At 42.8% G+C, this 19,031-nt stretch overlaps 1 protein-coding gene across 3 annotated transcripts in view; it reads right to left on the reverse strand.

The window, feature by feature from the left end:
• The window catches only part of MYH15 (myosin heavy chain 15), a 50,106-nt gene that overhangs the window by 6,523 nt on the left and 24,552 nt on the right, over positions 1 to 19,031 (reverse strand). For 2 of the 3 annotated variants that reach the window (XM_072884635.1, XM_072884643.1), the window contains exons 20-37: positions 18,326 to 18,413; positions 17,978 to 18,095; positions 17,566 to 17,689; positions 16,727 to 16,863; positions 16,098 to 16,353; positions 15,408 to 15,650; positions 14,625 to 14,801; positions 13,963 to 14,108; positions 13,275 to 13,365; positions 11,911 to 12,300; positions 10,811 to 10,937; positions 9,578 to 9,696; positions 8,899 to 9,095; positions 7,512 to 7,861; positions 6,814 to 6,938; positions 4,402 to 4,517; positions 2,183 to 2,375; positions 1,264 to 1,467 (exon numbers count right to left, since the gene is read on the reverse strand). In XM_072884635.1, the coding sequence (XP_072740736.1) occupies positions 1,264 to 1,467; positions 2,183 to 2,375; positions 4,402 to 4,517; positions 6,814 to 6,938; positions 7,512 to 7,861; positions 8,899 to 9,095; positions 9,578 to 9,696; positions 10,811 to 10,937; positions 11,911 to 12,300; positions 13,275 to 13,365; positions 13,963 to 14,108; positions 14,625 to 14,801; positions 15,408 to 15,650; positions 16,098 to 16,353; positions 16,727 to 16,863; positions 17,566 to 17,689; positions 17,978 to 18,095; positions 18,326 to 18,413 (3,201 nt within the window). Of the gene's footprint in view, positions 1 to 1,263; positions 1,468 to 2,182; positions 2,376 to 4,401; positions 4,518 to 6,813; positions 6,939 to 7,511; positions 7,862 to 8,898; positions 9,096 to 9,577; positions 9,697 to 10,810; positions 10,938 to 11,910; positions 12,301 to 13,274; positions 13,366 to 13,962; positions 14,109 to 14,624; positions 14,802 to 15,407; positions 15,651 to 16,097; positions 16,354 to 16,726; positions 16,864 to 17,565; positions 17,690 to 17,977; positions 18,096 to 18,325; positions 18,414 to 19,031 lie in introns of those variants that run through there. The other variant, XM_072884653.1, reaches the window with a different exon arrangement.

The raw sequence follows: 19,031 nt of genomic DNA on the forward strand, positions 1-19,031 counted from the left end.
CATTTAGCCCAGAGGAAAGGAGGCTGAGGGGAGACCTTCTCACTCTCTACAGACACCTGAAAGGAGGCTGTAGGCAGGAGGGGGTCGGTCTCTTCTCCCAGGTAACAAGCCATAGGACAAGAGGAAACGGCCTCAAGTTGCGCCAGGGGAGGTTTCCATTGGATGTTAGGAAAAATTTATTTACTGAAAGGGTGGTCAAGCACTGGAAGAGGCTGCCCAGGGAAGTGCTGGAGTCACCATCCCTGGAGGTATTTAAAAGACCTCTAGATGTGGTGCTTAGGGACATGGTTTAGTGGTGGACTTGGCAGTGCTAGGTTAACGGTTGAATTTGATGATCTTAAAGGTCTATTCCAACCTAAACGCTTCTATGATTTGGGAAGGGAGGCCCAGGTACATGGTAAGGGCTGGCCTTTACTATGTAGCTTAACTTCAGACTGAGGAAATATTAAAAATACTCTCAAAGCTGTAAATATTCAGATTTTGATTTAGATAAAATAATAAGCAAGAGGTTGAAATAGAAGAATAAGCTAGTTAATTTTTGAATACTAATGATCCATAATCAGTTAGTCAATGAGGTGATTAAAACAGAAGCCCCATGGCATCATGGGCTGGAGGAAACATTGCAAAACATCGCCAGCCTGTCACACATTTTCATTTCCTTCTGACCATTAATTATCTGGTGAAGAGAAGCTTTGATTTTGTAGGAAAAATCCTGGCACATCAGGATGTGCCCCTCCATGGCCCTGTAAAAACTGTGGTGTCCATTGTGACAAAGTCCAAAGGCCTATATTTATGAGTATCTATGACGTGGTAGAGAGCACTTTTCTGCAGGGTAGTTTCCTGCCCTGCACAATACATCTATTGTTAGAACCCAGCCTCTACAGTTTTCATTGCTGAGTAACATCACCCTGAACCATCGCTTCTCCAAAGAAATGCTGCACCATCCCAGCCATGGCTTAACTAAAGCAGGAAACTGGTTTTACAGCACGGAACAAGGAAAGAAAACAAATTTACTCTTGTTATCTTCCATCACTGCTTTTTCTGGAAACTGTTTAAAGCAGTTGGCTGAATCATCAATTCCAGCTAACTCGACGGGAGAGAGGTGGCATACCTACAGAGTGACTTACTTCCTCTCCCTGATTTTCTCCCTTGAAGGAGGGCAAGATGTGTCTGACTTATGACGGCTATGGACAAACAGTGTCAGTGCTTATTAGACAAGGCTGAGTTTAACTCAGTGAGGGAGAGAGCACAGAAAAAGCCAACCTGAGTGTGAAGCAGGTTCACACGTTCAGTGGCTTCCAGCAGTTCATGCTCTGCCAGCTTCCTTGCCCGTTCAGTCTGGTCCAGCAAAGCCCTCAGCTCATCCAGCTCCGACTGGAGAAGATTGTTTCTCCTGTCAGAGACTGCCAGCTGCTCCTTCAGATCTTCATTCACGTGTCCCAAGTCATCCAGCTGCACCTGAAGCTCCTATAACAAAACAGATGTTTGTATTTTTTTACCAGTGCAACTCCATTTCAAGCCGCTGTGCTTACATAAGAGGACCCCAGACTGCAGAGGTTGCATGGGGCCCACCCAAGAATTTCAGTGCTTCTTTATTGGACAAAGGCTTCCTCCACACTGTAAGCTGAATAGCTTTTGTAGCATGTGGTGCAACGGGGGAAAAACCCATGTGTTTGAATCTGTCAGAGCTGGCAGTTCTGCCTGAGGCAGAACTAGCTGCTTCGGCGTGGGAGAGGTGATGACTTAAAAGGTGTCTTAGCAAGGCACTTTTTTTTTTTTTTTTTTAAGCTATTACAAATGTTGAAGCAAACAACAAAGCTGAATATACACACACTCCCTGTACTCCAGCCAACTGACTTGCTCTCCACTTTTAAAGGACTTGCAAGCTCACAAAAAGATCACAGGTTTTCAGTTCTTCATGGTGTAGCTTTCTGCCCCTGCAGGAGGCTGTAGCCAGCAAGGGTTTTATGACTGGATCTCATCCAGCTTGTATGCAAGTCTTGGAAGAAATCCATATTTCAGTATTCTCTTATGCCAGACGTGATCGCTAAGGGTTTTCCCTGCACATCCTTGGGAGTAGCTTCTCTCTTAATTACCATCACCTTTGCTGTTTTGCTCTGTGCTAATGAAACATAGCCTGCACCTACCATTGGGTGATTGGGACTGGCAGCTCTCGAAGTACCTTTATTTGTGTCTGCACGACACGTGCTGACTTTGTTGCTTCTGCAGCATGCCTGTTAGCATGGCTGAGCTGGATTTCCATCTCATTGAGGTCCCCTTCCATCTTCTTCTTGAGCCTGATGGCCTCATTTCTGCTCCGGGCTTCAGAATCAAGGGTGGACTGCAGTGAATCTATGGCACGTTGCTGATTTCTCCTGATTATGGAATAATGTAAAAAGGACATGAAGGGTGAATGGAGTAATTTTCCTCTCTGCACAGGAATGTAGAATTACATGCAACAGTACTTCACTTCCTGAAAGTGTCTCATTTCTAGAAATAGTATATTTCTGAATGACGTACATAGCACAGGTTTCTAGTGCCTCACTGCCGTCTAACTGGCTGGTGTGCTTCACACCCTCAGCTAACTCTCAATCTGTAAGCACCTACAGCATCCTTCTCCCACATTTCCTTTGGCAATACTGGAGCAAGGAGTTCTCTCAGATCGCTTGTAAACTCAAGCAAGAACAGGTTTGAACCTAACAAGAAGCACTTCAAGCTTAGCAGTCACTTACCAAGATATTTACTGAATCATTTACTGGGACGTTTTACATCTCAGCCTTTGTATGAAGGCATTAGTGGAGGGGATTAATCAAACTGAAGGTAGGCAGCTACATTCTAAGCCAATTACTCCAGACGGTCTTTATAGTAAATGGCATGTGTAAGCTACAATTTATTGTGTCTTAAAGTAGATGTTGAAACACATTTCTTATGCTCAATTATAAGGGGAATAATTCAGGAATAGAAATCTGTGTTATGAACATATAAAGTTAGGAGAGATTAAGCCCGCCCTAATTAACAGCCTGATCCTGCTCTGAAAGGCAGCTTAGTGCCAATTTAAAGATGGCAAAACAGATACAGACAGGTGCTTAATTTTCTTGACTCTGTAACAGTCAAGTCCTACAATGAAAGTTTTGCTCTCTTACAACCAGAAGGTAACTCAAAGCACAGAATATGACTCACACAGGGACACATTTCTCTCGCTGCTGGCCAAGTTTTGCGGAAAACATAGTTCTGGGAAATCACTGAGTCAACAAGGAAAACCTTGAGGGGCCTTATTGCTTCATCAGGATACTGAACTGTGCCCTAGACTCCCAGGGAACAGCACAGCATGTCTGCTGAACAACTTGGCAGCAAAACAAACATAACGAAGCTGAGGCAGAAGGCATTGGTTAGGATAGCTTGTCCTGAGATCTCTGTAATCCAGACATCTGTAGGTCATCAAAAGATAGTATCTGAAAGGGCCGAAACATTATTTGTTTTTTAAACAATTAACATATCGATCCTTGTATCTATGCTGGCCAGGGTGAGCCTTGGACTTCCCCTTCCCTTTATCCTACCAACAAACAATGACATGGTTCTTGGATTAATAGTGCTGCAACACTGACTAATTCAAGGCCAGAGTTTGCTGAAGAACTACACACACACATTGCTGAAAATCTGACCCAGCGTAGCATCATTTTAAGAGTGCAACTCTTCAGATTAGAGTTTGTGCTGGGTGGGACAGGACAGACAAAAGACATCATCCTCCTGTCATCTAATTGCTTCCCATTTTTCCTGCTAATCCCTCTCACCTGCAAGCTCCTTTCCCTTTATATTCATACTTTCTGTACCTCTGCAATTCTCATTGCTTACCCAAATGCTGTACATGTAAAGGCAAGCTCCTCACATCCTCCCACAATTAGTGTAGCTGTAACTGTGTAAATTAAGTGCAGAGGTAAAGATTGTCTTCAGATAATATAGGTTTGAGCACCACTGAGGCAGTACTGCTGATTTTGCCTGTGGTTCCCCTTGGGAAGCAGCCATCCTAGAGGATTAGGAGAAGGCAGTTCTCTAGACCTACTTGTCTCCGTACTGTAAACACACAGACTTAGCAGCCCTTGGTCTGCTGCAACTTTGGTTATGCCAGTCAGCTGTGTTACGGCTGCTATGTGATATGTATGATGGGCTTATGTGTATGCTGGCAGAGGTTGAACTGACAGGAATATTTGAACTAAGAAATGGTAATGTGGTAGGACTACCCTTTGGTAAATAATCAGAGCTGTCTTGGTTCCTAGTACAGACAGTATCTGCTTGTGCTGGGATAACTATCTGTGGTGCATTTGACTGGCTTGGGTCTTGAGAATATTTCTGGTCTTTTGAGATTTTCCCCTTAAAAAAGACATGCTGCTTCCTGCACAGTACCTTATATTTTCCATTTCTTCCTCCTTTTCTGTCAGCTTCCTTTCAAACTCTGCTTTAAGCTGAGAAAGTTCAAGCTGAAAACGAAGGGTCTTACTTTCTTCATGCTCCAAAGCTCCCTGAAATAGAAAGCACCAAGAGCTTGCAGGCCAGGAGGTGCTATTTTTTTTTTTTCAAATCATAAACTGCTGCACAAAGATGATCCCTTCACACTTTTTTCCCCATCCCCAATGGCACCTCTCTCTCTAAGCAAGGACATGAGCGGCTTACATGGCAAAACAATGCATTTATTTGCCTTCTAATGCAACTTGGCAGCTGGAAAACTGAGCAGCAAGCTCCTCGGAGGACAGATTGTCAAACAGGCCACAGCTCACAAAAAAAATACCTTAGGCCCTGCCTACGTGGTTTTGATATCAACAGACGTTCCCTGCTCTGCACCTCTGTACAGACACCCTCCAGAAATTCATGGGCTTGTAAGGGATAGGCAAAAGCTAAAGCAAGATTGTTGTTGGGAGCGTGAAGAGGTCCACACATCCCCCAGCTCACAAAGATCTCTCCAAATCATGAAGTGTTGAAAGCCTCCCATTTATACAATCTTATTAGACAATATGACTTCAAGGAAAGAAATAACAGACATCAGCTCTGTATGACAAAATGCAAAAATACTCTGTCCGCTCTTTCCAATTAACTTGAAGACAACTCTATGAAACAAGGGAGATTTGCTCCTGTGTCTTTGTTCTTACATTTCTCTCATATATGGAAGTTAAGAACTAAGCTGACAACAGCCCATAGTGAAATAACAGGGCCTCCGACTTCCAGGTCTTGCATAAACCAGGCTCAGTGGTATTCTGACTCCTTGCTGCTCGCATCGCACAGGGAAGGGAAGCAGAACTGAACACCATATATTTCGGAAGCACTCTCTGAAGGGTAGAATTGCACAGGCGTAGCTATGCTTCCCTCAAGAGATGATGGAAACAGAATGGAGGTTCTGAAGACAAAGCGGTACAAAGTCCTTGCTAATCTCCAGCCATCATGCAGCAGCTACAGGTCAGTCAAATGCACACTTCATGCCAAGGAGCCACAACGTATTAATGGGAACAGCACGCAGGAGTACCATGTCACCATTGTGACTGCCGGAGACCCAAACTCACAATGAAGGGAGAAAATCTGTATTAAATAATTTCTTTCACAATTAAAATAGAATACATCACCACTTTACTTTCGTTAGTTCCTAATTTCACTGAGCTTTAGGAAGCTGTTCCACACAGTCCAGGAAAGTAAAGCGTGCCCCTTACGTCCCTCAAGAACCGATGTATTCTTTCTACTGAGAGAAGTTTATTGACAGAGCATGTAATCACTCTCCACATCTCAGAGCTGTGGAGGAAAGACATGATCTTTCCTCTGCTCTGGTCATGACACCTGTTTGTTTGGCTGTGAAATCCCTGCAAAGTATAAAGCATCCTGTAACAGACAAAGGAAGTTGCACAGCATTTAAGATATTAACAGATCCCTGTCACTGGGTGATGTTTGTTTTAGCAGATATTATTTAGAGTACAATTCAAAAGAAACGCAGCCTTCACTAAAAATCTCTTGCTATGTGCCGTGTTGCTTCTAGCAAGCAACGTCTGCCCTCCCTAGCTCTGCAATGCACCAAACTTGAAAAAAACCTGACAACCCAGCCCTTTAAGTGAATAATCAGGATTTCCAGTCAGCTTGTTCCATATTGTTGGTTTGTTTCTGGAAACTAGGATGAGGCATCCCTCTTGGGTACGTGCATACTTGTCACTGTAGAAATTAGCGCAATGATGCTAAGTGTCTTTACCAAACTTCTATGGGAGTCAAAGGTTTTCCAAATGGCCTGTATTCATTTGGTTTCTGACATTGCTACAATTTTTTTAAGCAGGCTGCAGGATCCAACACAATATCTGAGACCTAATACAATTTAAAGTCATCAGGAGGTTTGTCTTCTTATTCTCAAAACCAGGAAATGCTCAATTTGTTGTTGGAAACTAGACACTAGAAATATCTGATAAAATAAGACCATAATTCTCAGCAGTTTCTGTTTCCTGAAAGACAAATATTCTATGCTGAAGCGAGCGAGAAGGATTGTATTTTCAGGAGGTGAGCAGATTTCTGAGCTTCCTGAAAGGGAAAAAAAACCCCCAACCACAAAAAACCAAAACCTACAAGGCACCTCCTTTGAAAGGGCCTCCACTTGATGATATTAGAGCTGACATCTCCAAAAGTCACCAGTCACTCTTGAAAACACTGGCTAGCAAGGCTGGAGGAGCTGGGTGCAGAGAGGTTGCACTTGCTAACAATCAACACATTGGCTGTGTTGCTGAGAGGATGAAAAAGGAAGGAAAATCATGATAAAGACACCCTTTCCTCTTCCCTTGAGCTTTCTTTCCTTACCTCTGCTTCTTCCAGAGCCAGCTGAACTTCTGACTTCTCTTGTTCAACCTGTTTCTTGATTTTTTCTATTTCATGGAGGTTCTTGTTTCCTTCACTTATCTGATTGGTCAGATCAGAAATCTCCTCTGAAACAAAAAGGATGGACAGATTTAGCGACCAGAGTGTCCCAAACATACTGCAATTCACGGAGTGTGAATACAGGACCCGTGCCTCAAAATACTACCTCAAGGGCTCATCTGTACACAAGCACTGCCTTACTTTCAATTACAGCAACTTTTTTCACCTGACCAACTTGAAGGCACAGACTTTCTTGTAAATGTTTTTTAAGTGGTTATAGTGATTTAGTTTTTATCTGTGATCTGCAGGCTAGCAACACCGTGCTCTGCTTTGGGAGCTATCTAGGCTTCATCCGCTGTACCTCTGTCATCTTTCTTATTCCTTCCCTGAGACTGGCATCTCTGCCAGTGAGCTTCATTGACAGGTGAGCAAAGGGAAGCCTGCTCTTCTCTGGCCATACCAATTTCTATGTTTAAAACATTCATTGCCAGCATCAGTCAGTGTCTCCAAACACATCAGAAAGCTAGTCTCAAGGATGAGATAAACGCTTTTCCCCACAGCTGTTAACAGGGCACCTGCATCCCTCCAGCTGTCCACTGGTGTGGCTCTTGCACTGGATGCGGGGCCTGAATGAAGCCTACCTTGGAGGTTCTTGTTTTCCCGTTTCAACGTCTCCAGATGGTCCAGCGTCTCCTCGTAGGCATTCTTCAGCTTGAAGAGCTCTGTGCTGAGGCCACGGGCCTCCTTCTGGGAAGCCTCCAGCTCAGCCTGTGACTCTTCATACTTCTGCTTCCAGTCATTGATGGCCTTGTCGAACCCACGCTGCTTCTTGTCCAGCGAGGCAGCTGCTGAGTTGGCCTTCTCCAGGTCAATCATCATGTCTTCCAGCTCATTCTGCAGCCTGTGCTTTGTCTTTTCCAGAGAAGAGCACTTGGCATTGGCCGCCTCGATTGCTTCCTCAGCTTCTTGCAGGCGAGCGGCAAGCTTTTTCCTACCAGGTGGGAAGAGACAGTGAAATGACTGAGAGCCACCACTGACGTGTTGTCCAGAAAAACTGACACCAAACCAGTATCTTCAATAAATCGGTTTTGAAAGGGAAAACTGGGGGAGGCAAGGGGAAGGGAGGGGGAACTCAAGCCTCTAGAGAGAAGGGACTATGATAGGCAAAAAATCAGCTTAAATTATGAATGCTGACGTGTGGCAGATGATTTTGTGCATGTGTGCTTGAGTGTGAATATCTGAAATTGAACTTTTGAACTCTTAAGCAGCAGTCTGCTACTTGATAGCTGTAACCAGGATGGGCTGGTTGTAAATTTTGGTAACACCTGGTCTAAATGAAAGTGTCATGTTCCTCCAGTTAAGAGATATGAAACAGAACCCCCAGTTAGGAGGCTGGTCATGCCTTGGGCTTCTGTTCATAGACTATTTAGATTGGGAAAACAGAGGGCTGGGAGTCCTGGCAAGAAGAATAGGTCCTGGAAAGAAAGGAGGGCCCAGAAAGAAGAAAGTAAAGATGCAAGATAGAGAAAATGTACTGGAAGTGGGGGAAGATCCTGCAGATCAGAGATGTGTGGAGGCAGTGCTGGAGATGCTCAGAGACCTTGCCCAATAACACCCAAGACTGGTAACTGTGAGTGGCTGCGCAGCAGGAGCCAACATGACTTTCTGCCCTGCCTTCCTGGAGCAGCCATCATCTCCCTGCTGGGAAGGCAAGTCAAGACCTAGGGAACATAGCACTGGGCTGGGGCAAAGCAAGTGAGTGTGCAAGATAAACAAGTAGGGTAATCCAATCTTGTTAGTTCTTAAATAAGCCCCAGTATCCATATCCACTACCCCATGGACAATGACTCAACAGAAACATTGACCTGCTCAAGCAATGAAAAGAACAGAAGGACAGCCACGAACGACAGCAATGAGCCAGAGGGCTTTTTCCAACTGCATTGCCCTATTTCCTTAGCCCCATAACAAGACCCAGGGAACACAGTCCTCCCAGCCAAGGGCACGACGATGTCCACATAACCTACTTACTTGGCATCTTCCAGCTCCTCAGTTCTCTGAATGGCATCAGTCTCATACTTTGTTCTCCACTGTGCCACTTCTGCATTTCCCTTGGAGAGAGCCCGCTGCAGCTCTGCCTTGGCTTCTTGCTCCTCCTCATACTGCTCCCGCAAGAGATCACAGTCGTGCCTGGCTGCTTGCAGGGCATGAGCCAGGGCATTTTTGGACTGTAGGGATAGAAAGGTCACAGCATTGCAGGGTTACCTACAGCAAAACCCAAACAAACAGCTCCTAGAAAATCAAATAGAGACTTAAGCCTTTTTTTCTTTTTGCCTCTGGCCTTGACAGTCCAGGTCAAGTGAGGTAAGAAGCGTTTGAAGTCATCCCTAACTGGTGACATGTTGAGGAAGCTATTAAGACTGAAGATAATCCAACACCTTTGGAGAGGCATCCAAACTTTTAAGGTGCAAGATCTGAGATTTTGGCTATACTACTAGGTAAGTTTTATTTGGCAATTATGGACGCTGATTATTTTCCCAAACTCTTCTCCAGTGACTTGCCTCAGTCAGGGGCAGGAACTTATATCAGTACAATTACCAGGAAGCATTCTCATTCCTATGTCTCCTTTCAGCTTTTATCCAGGCTACAAATCAACATGAACAGTTTTCCCCATTCCATCTCAATGAATGGGAGAGAGTCAAAGCATTACCTTGGTTTCCTCTTCTAGCTGTCTCCTAAGTTCTTCAATCTGTTGTGTAAATGATGTTTTCCCCCGGGACATCTGATTTATCAGTGACTCCTTCTCTTCAAGCTGTCTTATAAATTCACCTGCCACAGGATTTAACCAAAGGAAAAAAAAAAAAAAAAAGTAAGACCAGGAAATTACAAAGTCCCAGCCAAAATCAAAATCCCACCTGTCCAATTCGGCTGGGGAAAAGAACTAACAGTGATTGTGGCTGACCTCTTGTGAAGCTTCTTCCAAAGCTGTAACTATCAGACACTTCACCAGGATAGTTTTCCTTAGGTGTTTGTTTGTTTGGGGGTTTTTTGTTGGTTTTGTGAGGTTTTTTTTAATTATTTGTACTGCCAATACCTTGATTCGTTAATTTTAGTTTAGCTCGTGGATCAGACTAGACTGATGCTTACTTTCATTTGCAGTTGTAGCTGGTTTTGTTTATACTTTTCTTCACTACTTCATCTTGTTTTTCCACAGACAACTTTTCAGAGTGCTCCAAAGCACCCTGAGAACCTCACAATGACCAGTGTACAGAACAGAGGGATACATAAGGAAAATTTCATTTATCACAAGAAGGGTGTCACTGCATGGTGGAAACCGCAGCCTCATAGGAGTACATAGAACTAACATGAAAACAGACAGGAAATGAAAAATATGTCTTCGAAAATACACAGAACAGTGATATCTGATGAGGATGCAGAGATTAAATAGTACTACTCTGGCTAAAAAAGGTAGCAAGCACTTAGAGGATGTGGTATTTTTGGTGGGATGTGAGTGTCTTCTGGAATGCAATGCCCAAGGTCATGCTGAGGAAGATGGTATTCACACAGACAGCAGCAGTATGCCAATTCCTTCATCTTCCCTCTAGCACTGCAAGAGAGATGTACATGTCCTTGTTCCTGAAACTGGGTACCTAGCCAGCACATCCATTTCAGCTCATGAGATGGTAGCACGGTATGCTGGTAAATATGGTTATAGGTTTGTTTTAAAAGCCAGTCAAAGGCAAGGTTCTCCCCTGCTGCCAAGGTTCTAAAAATATTGAAGACAGGAAAGTCAAAAGACACAAAGCCACTGTTTCATTCAGCAATCCTAACCCAGCCACCTTCAAGCAGATGCCATTGCACAATACATCTCACTGACATAGTGCTGAGACACACTTGACAGACTGTTTTCCAGGAATTTATCTTAGGCTGAATGTGCACGTACCATTCTCACTCTGGAGTTTTGTCTTCTGAGTAGTAAGGTCATTCATGAGGCGAGTCATTTCCTCCAGTTTAGTTTTCGTCTCATTCAGATGGTCTTCATAAGTGCGACAAAGTTTCTCTGCATTTGCCTAACAGGAATCAGGAGACAAGACATACAAAGCTGTAGCCTCCAGGCAGCCATTTGGAAGCAGTAGCCTTCCATATGTATCCTTTTTTTGTTTGCCTTTCAGAGAAATGGCAGATAGCAAAGACACAAACACCACAGCTGTAAAGAGGGGAATAGTAGCCCTGTGTCCGCAGTCCCAGGCCAGGGGTCTCCCCATCAGACCACCTTCCCCATTTGTTTTCCCTGAACTGCGATCTGAACTAAAGCACCAGAGTAAAAAGTCTCTGCGAGAACTTCAAAAGCAATCACATGCTTATGAAGTTCAGGCATAAGCCTCCTCATAATTACTAGATGGGAAAATCACCTCCAATGAAAATTGGTTTACTGATTCTGCTTTAATTGCCATTTATCATAAATTGAGTTTGATGACAGCTTTCTAACTCTCAGAATACTGAAATTTCTTTTCTTCACTTGCACTGAAAGAACTCTGTAGAGTGCTCTGAAAGCTGCCAAGATTATCTACTCAGGAAACAAAATCCACAGTTCAGCCATAGGAAGTAAAAATACACATGATGGTCATGCAAGCCTTTGCTTTCCACTCCTTGCTAACATGGGTCAAAGCTGTGAACCAAGGGCAGGATCTGAGAGGACTCTGCTTAGGATGGGAGATATCCAGCCTTGGATGGCATCAGCCCAGTCATCACCAGCCTGGGGGAGCACAATTTAAGTGACACAGTTTTGTGCTCTGAGATATACAGATAAATAATATGCCTGCAACTGGGGATGCACTATGTGTTTTAGGCCACCTTAATTGCTGTCCCATCTCCAGGTAAGAAGAGCCACCAGCTGGGGAAGGGGGGACACTGTGCGCCTAAGCACCCTCAGATTGCAAGACACCACCTTCTCTTCAGCCCTACCAGGTGTCCTGGGAAACCTTCAGACCTGCCTTAGCTACACATCATCTTTGGGGGTTTGGGAAGCCTCAGGACCCTTACTTTTGCCTTGACCATCTGCTCCATGTTGGATGACAGATCATCCACTTCCATCTTCAGCTCGCTTTTCTCCTTTTCCAGTTTCTGCTTGACCCGCTGCAGGTTGTCCAGTTGCTCCCCCATCTCAGCCACACTGTCTGCGTGCTTCTTCCTCAGGGTGGCGGCTGTGGCTTCGTAGTGCAGTGTGGCCTCCTCGAGGTCCCGCCGCAGCTTCAGGAACTCTGCCTCACGTTTCTTGTTCATCTCCAGCTGGGCAGCTGTGGCTCCCCCAGCCTCCTCAAGTCGCTCACTTAATTCCTCCAGCTCTCGGGCCAAATCTGATCTCTGCTTTTCCACCTTCGCTCGAGCAGCTCTTTCTGCTTCCAACTCCTCTTCTAGTTCTTCTATACGAGCCTACAAAGAGACATGAGCACCTTTGGGTCACCGTCATGATGATTCCCATTGGAATACCTTGAAGGACCTTACAAATTGTTAAACCCTCTGCCAGCCCACACTTTACAACACAGGTGGAAGCACAGAAACTTGCCCATTTGTGCCAATAAATCAGATCTTGAGCTAGAGTTAAGAATGATGAGTCACATCTTTCTCACAGTAGATTGCTTTCCAAGCTCTAGTTCAAGACATTTAGGTCAAGAGCATTGACCTTATACTCATGTGCTTGACATTCAGCTGAAGTACCTGAGAGAAGTTACTTGACAGTAGGAGTAGCAGCAACAAATTGTCATTGAAGGGGAAGAACTCTTTGTTTCCATTTTAAGAGCTCTGTGACTGAAGTAACTTCTGTCTAGGAGTGTTAAGACAGGATTTCAAATACAGCAGTGTGTAAATTGCATGACTAACGAATATTCATTGGGACAGTCTTTTTTATGAACCAGTTATTTTGACCAATCTACACATCCAAGTTCTTTATTTACAGAAAAGCAGAACTGATACTTTGGGTCAAGACATTTTGTTTGGACTGTGCTGACTTTCTTTGGCCTTTTTATTTCTGTTGAAAATTTCCTGTGCATTTGAGCCCTTCCTCTAAATTTCAAATCCATGCTTATCACTGCTGAACTCCTCCCCAGCATCCACCCTCAGCTCCATGGTGTGGAACAATATTATTTGCTTAAAACAAAACACCAGAGGCCTTTCTGCCTTACCTGAAATCACTAGCATTCTGTGGTCGTATGTCCTGCTGCTGGGAAGGAACCACTATATAGCAAGCACCCTGACAGGAAAAGGGATCAGTCTGGGAAGCTACAGAATTGTACCACTTTGGGTCTCAAAGCTAAGCTGCAGCTAGCCATGAAAAGTCTCTGCAAAGCTCTTCAGTGAGACACAAAGAGAAACTCATCCTAAGATACATGAGAAAGAAGCAAGCTGACCTGAAGCTCCTTGATCTTCTTCTGCAGCTGCATCACTATAGCTTGTTCATCTTCTATCTTGGAATTCAGCTGGCTCATTTCAAATTCTTTCCTGCCACGGAAAGGAAAATCCTACTGTGACAATTTTCCCTGTAGCTTCAAGTTAGGCTTTTGCAATTTTTAAAGAGTTGTTCAATAAAACTTTTAACGTATCTAAAAATGAAAGCAATCCTCATATATTGCTATTTGCATGAAAACACATCTTCCTCTGAGCACCGGTTTCCAAGTCAAGACTCTGCATGCATTTGTGCAATTATATTTCTGGTTCTTTGTGTCATACAAAAGTAACGTTATTTTCAGACTCAATGGAAAAATATATTTAACAGAGTCAGGTCTTTCAACAATACTGTCATAGCTAGTTAGGATGCACAACTTTAGAGACTTCCTTCAGCTTTCTCCTCTAAGCAACAAAAAACACAAATACCTTTTTTTTTTTTTTAAATGCTGGAAAGTGTAATGAATTCTAATGTTTCAGGTATACTGTGCACAAGTAAGAGTGATTTTTCCCTCCCTCCTTGGCTAGACACTCTCTCCTCTGTCATGGAATTACATTTTAGCCACCATCAGAGCAGGATGACACACCTAAAGGCTCTGAAATGACAGGGGTAACTGTGCTGCTTTATTTTGTACAACAGAATCAGCCTCTTACTTTTTTAGCTTTTCTTCCATCTGCAGCTTATCATTCTCCAAGTCCATGACACTCTCTTGGGTCAGCTTCAAATCCCCTTCCAGTTTGCGTTTTGCCCTTTCTAGATCCATCCTCACTTTCTTCTCTTGTTCAAGTGAGCCCTCAAGCTTTAGGAACAAAGTCACTTATTAAATATATTGAACACAGATGGTTTACAACAGTCAAATGTATGCTAAGCCCAGCTTTGTGCTGAGCAAGTGGCAAAGCAGAAGTATTTACAAGCATCCTATTTTACATTTTTTGTTTTCTAGCACCCAGTGGACATATGGGCTAAAGAAATATAATATAAGGGTTAGTCCACAGTTTACATTTGTGCAAGCATTACAGTTCTCTTAGTAGCAAAGTTCTGTTTGACTTCATGCCAGTTACACTGCAAATGCAAATGGGGTAATTTTCCCTCGTTATCACACTCCTTCCAAAGGCTGAACTACAGAGATCACTTTTTATAGCATTCCTGTAATTATACCTTTTACAGACAGAACAACAAGGACTGCATTTCTAAATCCTTGATAATTTCTAAAAGGACAGGAATACATTTCAAAGCTTTGCAACATTTCAGACTCATGAAATTGTAAGTGGTGGACAAACAAGCCTGGGGAAACGTGAAGGCAGAGACAGCTTACATCATCCACTTGCTGTTCCAGTTTCACTTTAGCTTTGCTCAGTGTGTTGACCTTGTCCTCCTCTGCTTGTAGGTCATCCAGAACTTGCTGATGAGCTTCCTGCAAGGACTTTTTCTCCTTAGTAAGTTTGCTGATATTCTCATCAAGAGTCGCCATTTCTTCTGTCAGATTTTTGACCTGTGTGAGAAAGGAAGATGTATTTGTAAGGCTTTGAAGCAAGTGGTTATCATAACCTGGCTCAAATGACTGCCTGTGCTGAACTTGTATGCAGGAAGATGATGGAAAGAAAGGGATCTCTCCCCTCCCTGACCCCTTGTGGCTTTTTAAGTGAAATTGCCATCAAGGGAGCCGATGTGTGCCAGTTCTTGTGGGTTTAGTACATTCTTTCAAATGTACTAAACTCTTTTCAGTGTCACTCTCATTGTGGTGGACTCCAGCTTCTGATTCTCTCTAGGAGAAGTAGGAGATGAGCTTTACATTTACAGGCTCTAAGAAGATGAGCTGGAAGAACTCATGGTTACAGCAGAAAATTGTTTACTTAAAAATGCCCAAACTAGACATAATTCTTTAGCTGAATTGCAGCAAAACTCACTTCAGAAAAAGGGAAACAGGCTCAGAGTTAACACTTTTTCCCTCATAAGGTCAAATAACTCTGTGTATACTGATTCTTCGGTGTGGCCTGTGTAACAGACAGTGTAAAACCATCAGAAGACCAGTAGCTCTTGTCGTAAAGGCAATCCATGGCCAACCTCTTTTGAATACATGGTGAAGTTCTAAAGGTACCTTGTTTTCAGTAGCATGCTTCTCTTTCTCTACTTTTGCAAGTGTTATTTCAAGATCATCAATATCCTTCTTGAGCTCAGAGCACTCATCTTCCAATTTTCTCTTCTTAGAAGTCAGCTCAGAATTCATCTCTTCCTCATCCTCAACCCGCTCCGTCAGTTCTTTGACTTTGGCCTCCAGCTGAATCTTGGATTTAATCAACAAGTCGCATCGTTCCTCGGCATCTGCCAGAGTGTCTTGCTCCTGGTGTGGCACAAGGAAGAGGACAGCAATGACTGCCTGGCCTTTTTTCTTCCTCACTTGTCCCCTATCCTGTAAGTGGTCAGAGAGCCTGATCCAATGCTACAGAGCAGCATAAGGAAAATTTCCTGCTCCTGATTTCAGAAGACAAGACTGACAAGTAGTTAATGGAGCAGGATGAGACAGTGGTGAGCATGACTAGTCACATATAAGAATACTTCCATATCTAACTGCCACCGACATTGCCTTGGACAGAACCTGTTAAGATTTGCATTGCTAGCCCAGCTGGTTATATGCTAGAACATGAGAATTTCTATCCGCTCTAATTTTTGGCAAGAATCTGACAAGATCAACAGCTTATTTTAATTGAATTGCACTAACATTCTGGTCTGTAAGCCTTTGAGTTTCAAGGAACATCTAAAGAATATATGAATATATGTGTCTACTCACAGCTTGGAGCTGGAGAAGCAAATCATTTTTTTCCTGAACTAAAGAGACTTGCTTTTCTTCAAGTTCCTTTCTCCTGGCTTCAGATTTTTCCAGGGCCTCCTTCAGTTTCAAGAACTCTTCCTTCATATTGGCCATCTCCTTTTCAGTTTCTGCAGACTTCAGAAGAGGTTTGATCTTAAAGAAAAGCTTCATCCAGGGCCAGTTCTTCACAGCCATAAAAGCGCGGATGTTCCACTGAATTACAAGAAGGGCATCCCTGGTTTAAGAAGAAAACAAACAAAATTCCCTAAAGCTTAACCTGAACTGAGAAAGTGAGAATTTTCTTCATTCTCAGTCAGTTTAAGGCTTTGTTCTCAGTAATATTAGGAACTTGTACTAGGTTCCAAGATATACAAGAAACTTCCTCTGTATCTCTTGATTTTCAGGGACACGAAACATTTCCAAATCTGATTTTTACCAGATCTGCAGGCGACTAATATACAGTTGCTATTATTTTTATCATACATCTATTTTAAACCTTTAATTTAGGGTTAGGTATAGCCTTAGGGACTGTAATAATGTCTCTATTCAACATATAATTAAATGGTAATTACTATTATCAGCTAAGATTTAAGGGGATGCCTTCATACCTGCGCTCCACTATCTTCTGAAACTCAATCCGCATCAACCTGCCACGTGCTCTTGCCTGGATCATTGTTAAGATTTTTGCAAGTCTCTCATCCCTCATTTCTTCTAGATGGCCCAAGAGACCAGCCTTGAAGAACACCTGGTACATGCATAGATGTTATTTCACCATAACAAATTATTTTATTCCAGAGTTACACAGACCTTATTGAAATCGTTCAGAAGAATGGTATTTTTATTGACACTTTATAAAGTAAAAGAGTATAGAGGGCCAAATACTACTTGTGTCAGGGACTGCACTGTACAGTTCCAAAGTTGTTTTAAAACAGAGTCTCATCTCCCCAATTTTGAATAGGCTGAACTATTTTATTGCCACATTTTTATTGCCACAGTACTTTTCAACTGTGACAGGGTTCAAAGCAGGTCAGCTGAACCACAGCTCCCAACTCCCAGAGATCCATGCTAATGGGATCATGTCATAATTGCACATGGCCTCATTTCAAAAGCTGCAGCCGATCTTGTGGTCCATATATGTTTGAGTGTACCTATATTATATTAAATAAGCTATTGTTTTACTGGGGGGCATGGAGCATCAGCTGCTGCTGTGTCTGCTTTTAGTGTTGCTGTAATGAAAGCTTTGTGGGAGCTTGAGCCAAAGAAATAAAATTCCTCTAGCACACCTTAAAAATTAATATCACTTTGCTGCTATATTGCTGGTTCCTTGTATTATTAACTCTCCATTAATCACCACTGCCAGAAATTGCATAATATCCTATTCTACAAATTGGATATTAGATCCATCACTTTTCTCTGTACATAAGCAGTGATGGTCTTTCCTGGTTACCTTGGTGTGTCCGAAACGATATTGGTTATGGTCAACATCTAAAGATGCCAGCAGTTTTTCAGCAGCTTTTCTGCTATCCACAAACTTGTCCTCTGGGATCGCGCCTGGATTCAGAATGCGGTACCTGTTAATAACAGAAGAGCAATGAGTAAATTGGCCTAGATTCTGCGTTCCCGCCCCTCCCCTTACCCCAAAACTTAAAAAAAAAAAAAAAAAAAAATCACCTAGGGTAATTTCCTACTTTGCATCTACACAGACACAAGCAAGAGCAGAATTCTGCCTTCCGTGTTCAGGCAAACTGAATGGAAAATAAACTTGAATGGAATAAAATACCTCAAATAAAAATAAGAAGATATGCTTTGCTTATTTTGACTGATGGATTAGGACAGGAGACAACACAGCTCTGCATTACCTTTGTTTAAAGTCAGCGTAAAGCACCCTGTTTGGGAAACCCTTACGGCAAATCCGGATGCCTTCCAGGACACCGTTACAGCGGAGCTGATGCAAGACAAGGAAAGCATCCATTGCACCTACAGAGGAAAAACAAGGCTAAATTAAATGCAGTTTCTCCATAGGGCTTAATCTTCATTTCACCGAGGGAACTGGAAAATGTGAGGTGTCATCTCCTGAAAGATCAACACCATTGGATAAGGTGAACAACACAGACAATATTTAAGTACAATCTGGTGACTTGGAAGTAAGTATTGGAATGACAGAATTCAAATATACTAGAATTTTAAGACTGTTGTTTTTTCCATACCTGGAGTTTTTGATTCATTGGGGATAATGCATCGTACAAAGTGAGGGGCTGTAGATCTTAGGTTAGTCATCAGCTTATTTAAATTTTCCTAGAACAGACATATTAAAAACACAATTAGCTTTAGCAGTTTAGTGGAATTCTAATCACTTATTTATTTGGTTTGTTGGTTGTTAAGCTTATTAAGGTCATCTCTCTAAATAGTCCCTAACAAAATTATAAACTTACCAAAACTATTACAGAGAAATGTGTTCAAATAAACCAAATTACAAATTAACTTTATTATAGGAATCCACATTGGTTTTAGCAAAGTCTTAAGAAGACACATGTTTTACTTACAACCCCAGAAATGTCAGAAACAAGATGAACAGCAAGCAAGATGCAGTATCATCCTGCAGAGCATCTCGGTAAAGCCAGCTGCATTTTTGCGAAGTCACTTCCCCACTCAGTGAGGATAGTTCACCTTTCCCATCTGTTCCTCATAAAAGCTAGGTTTTTGTCCTCCTGGCCAAACATTTTCCCTTTATTGATCTAAATCAGACATCTCCCAGGCAGGCAGCAAGCTAGCTTGGAAGAAGCCAACCATTGATTGCCTACCAATGATCACCAAAGCTCTGTGGAAAGTGTTCTGTCTGGTAAGCAGAAAATAGAGACCCTGGGAGCTGGAATATAATGTCATCAGCACAACTGTTCAAACTGAAAATTTCTC

Source organism: Ciconia boyciana, chromosome 1, assembly GCF_034638445.1.
Source record: "Ciconia boyciana chromosome 1, ASM3463844v1, whole genome shotgun sequence".
Taxonomy (NCBI): Eukaryota; Metazoa; Chordata; class Aves; order Ciconiiformes; family Ciconiidae; genus Ciconia; species Ciconia boyciana.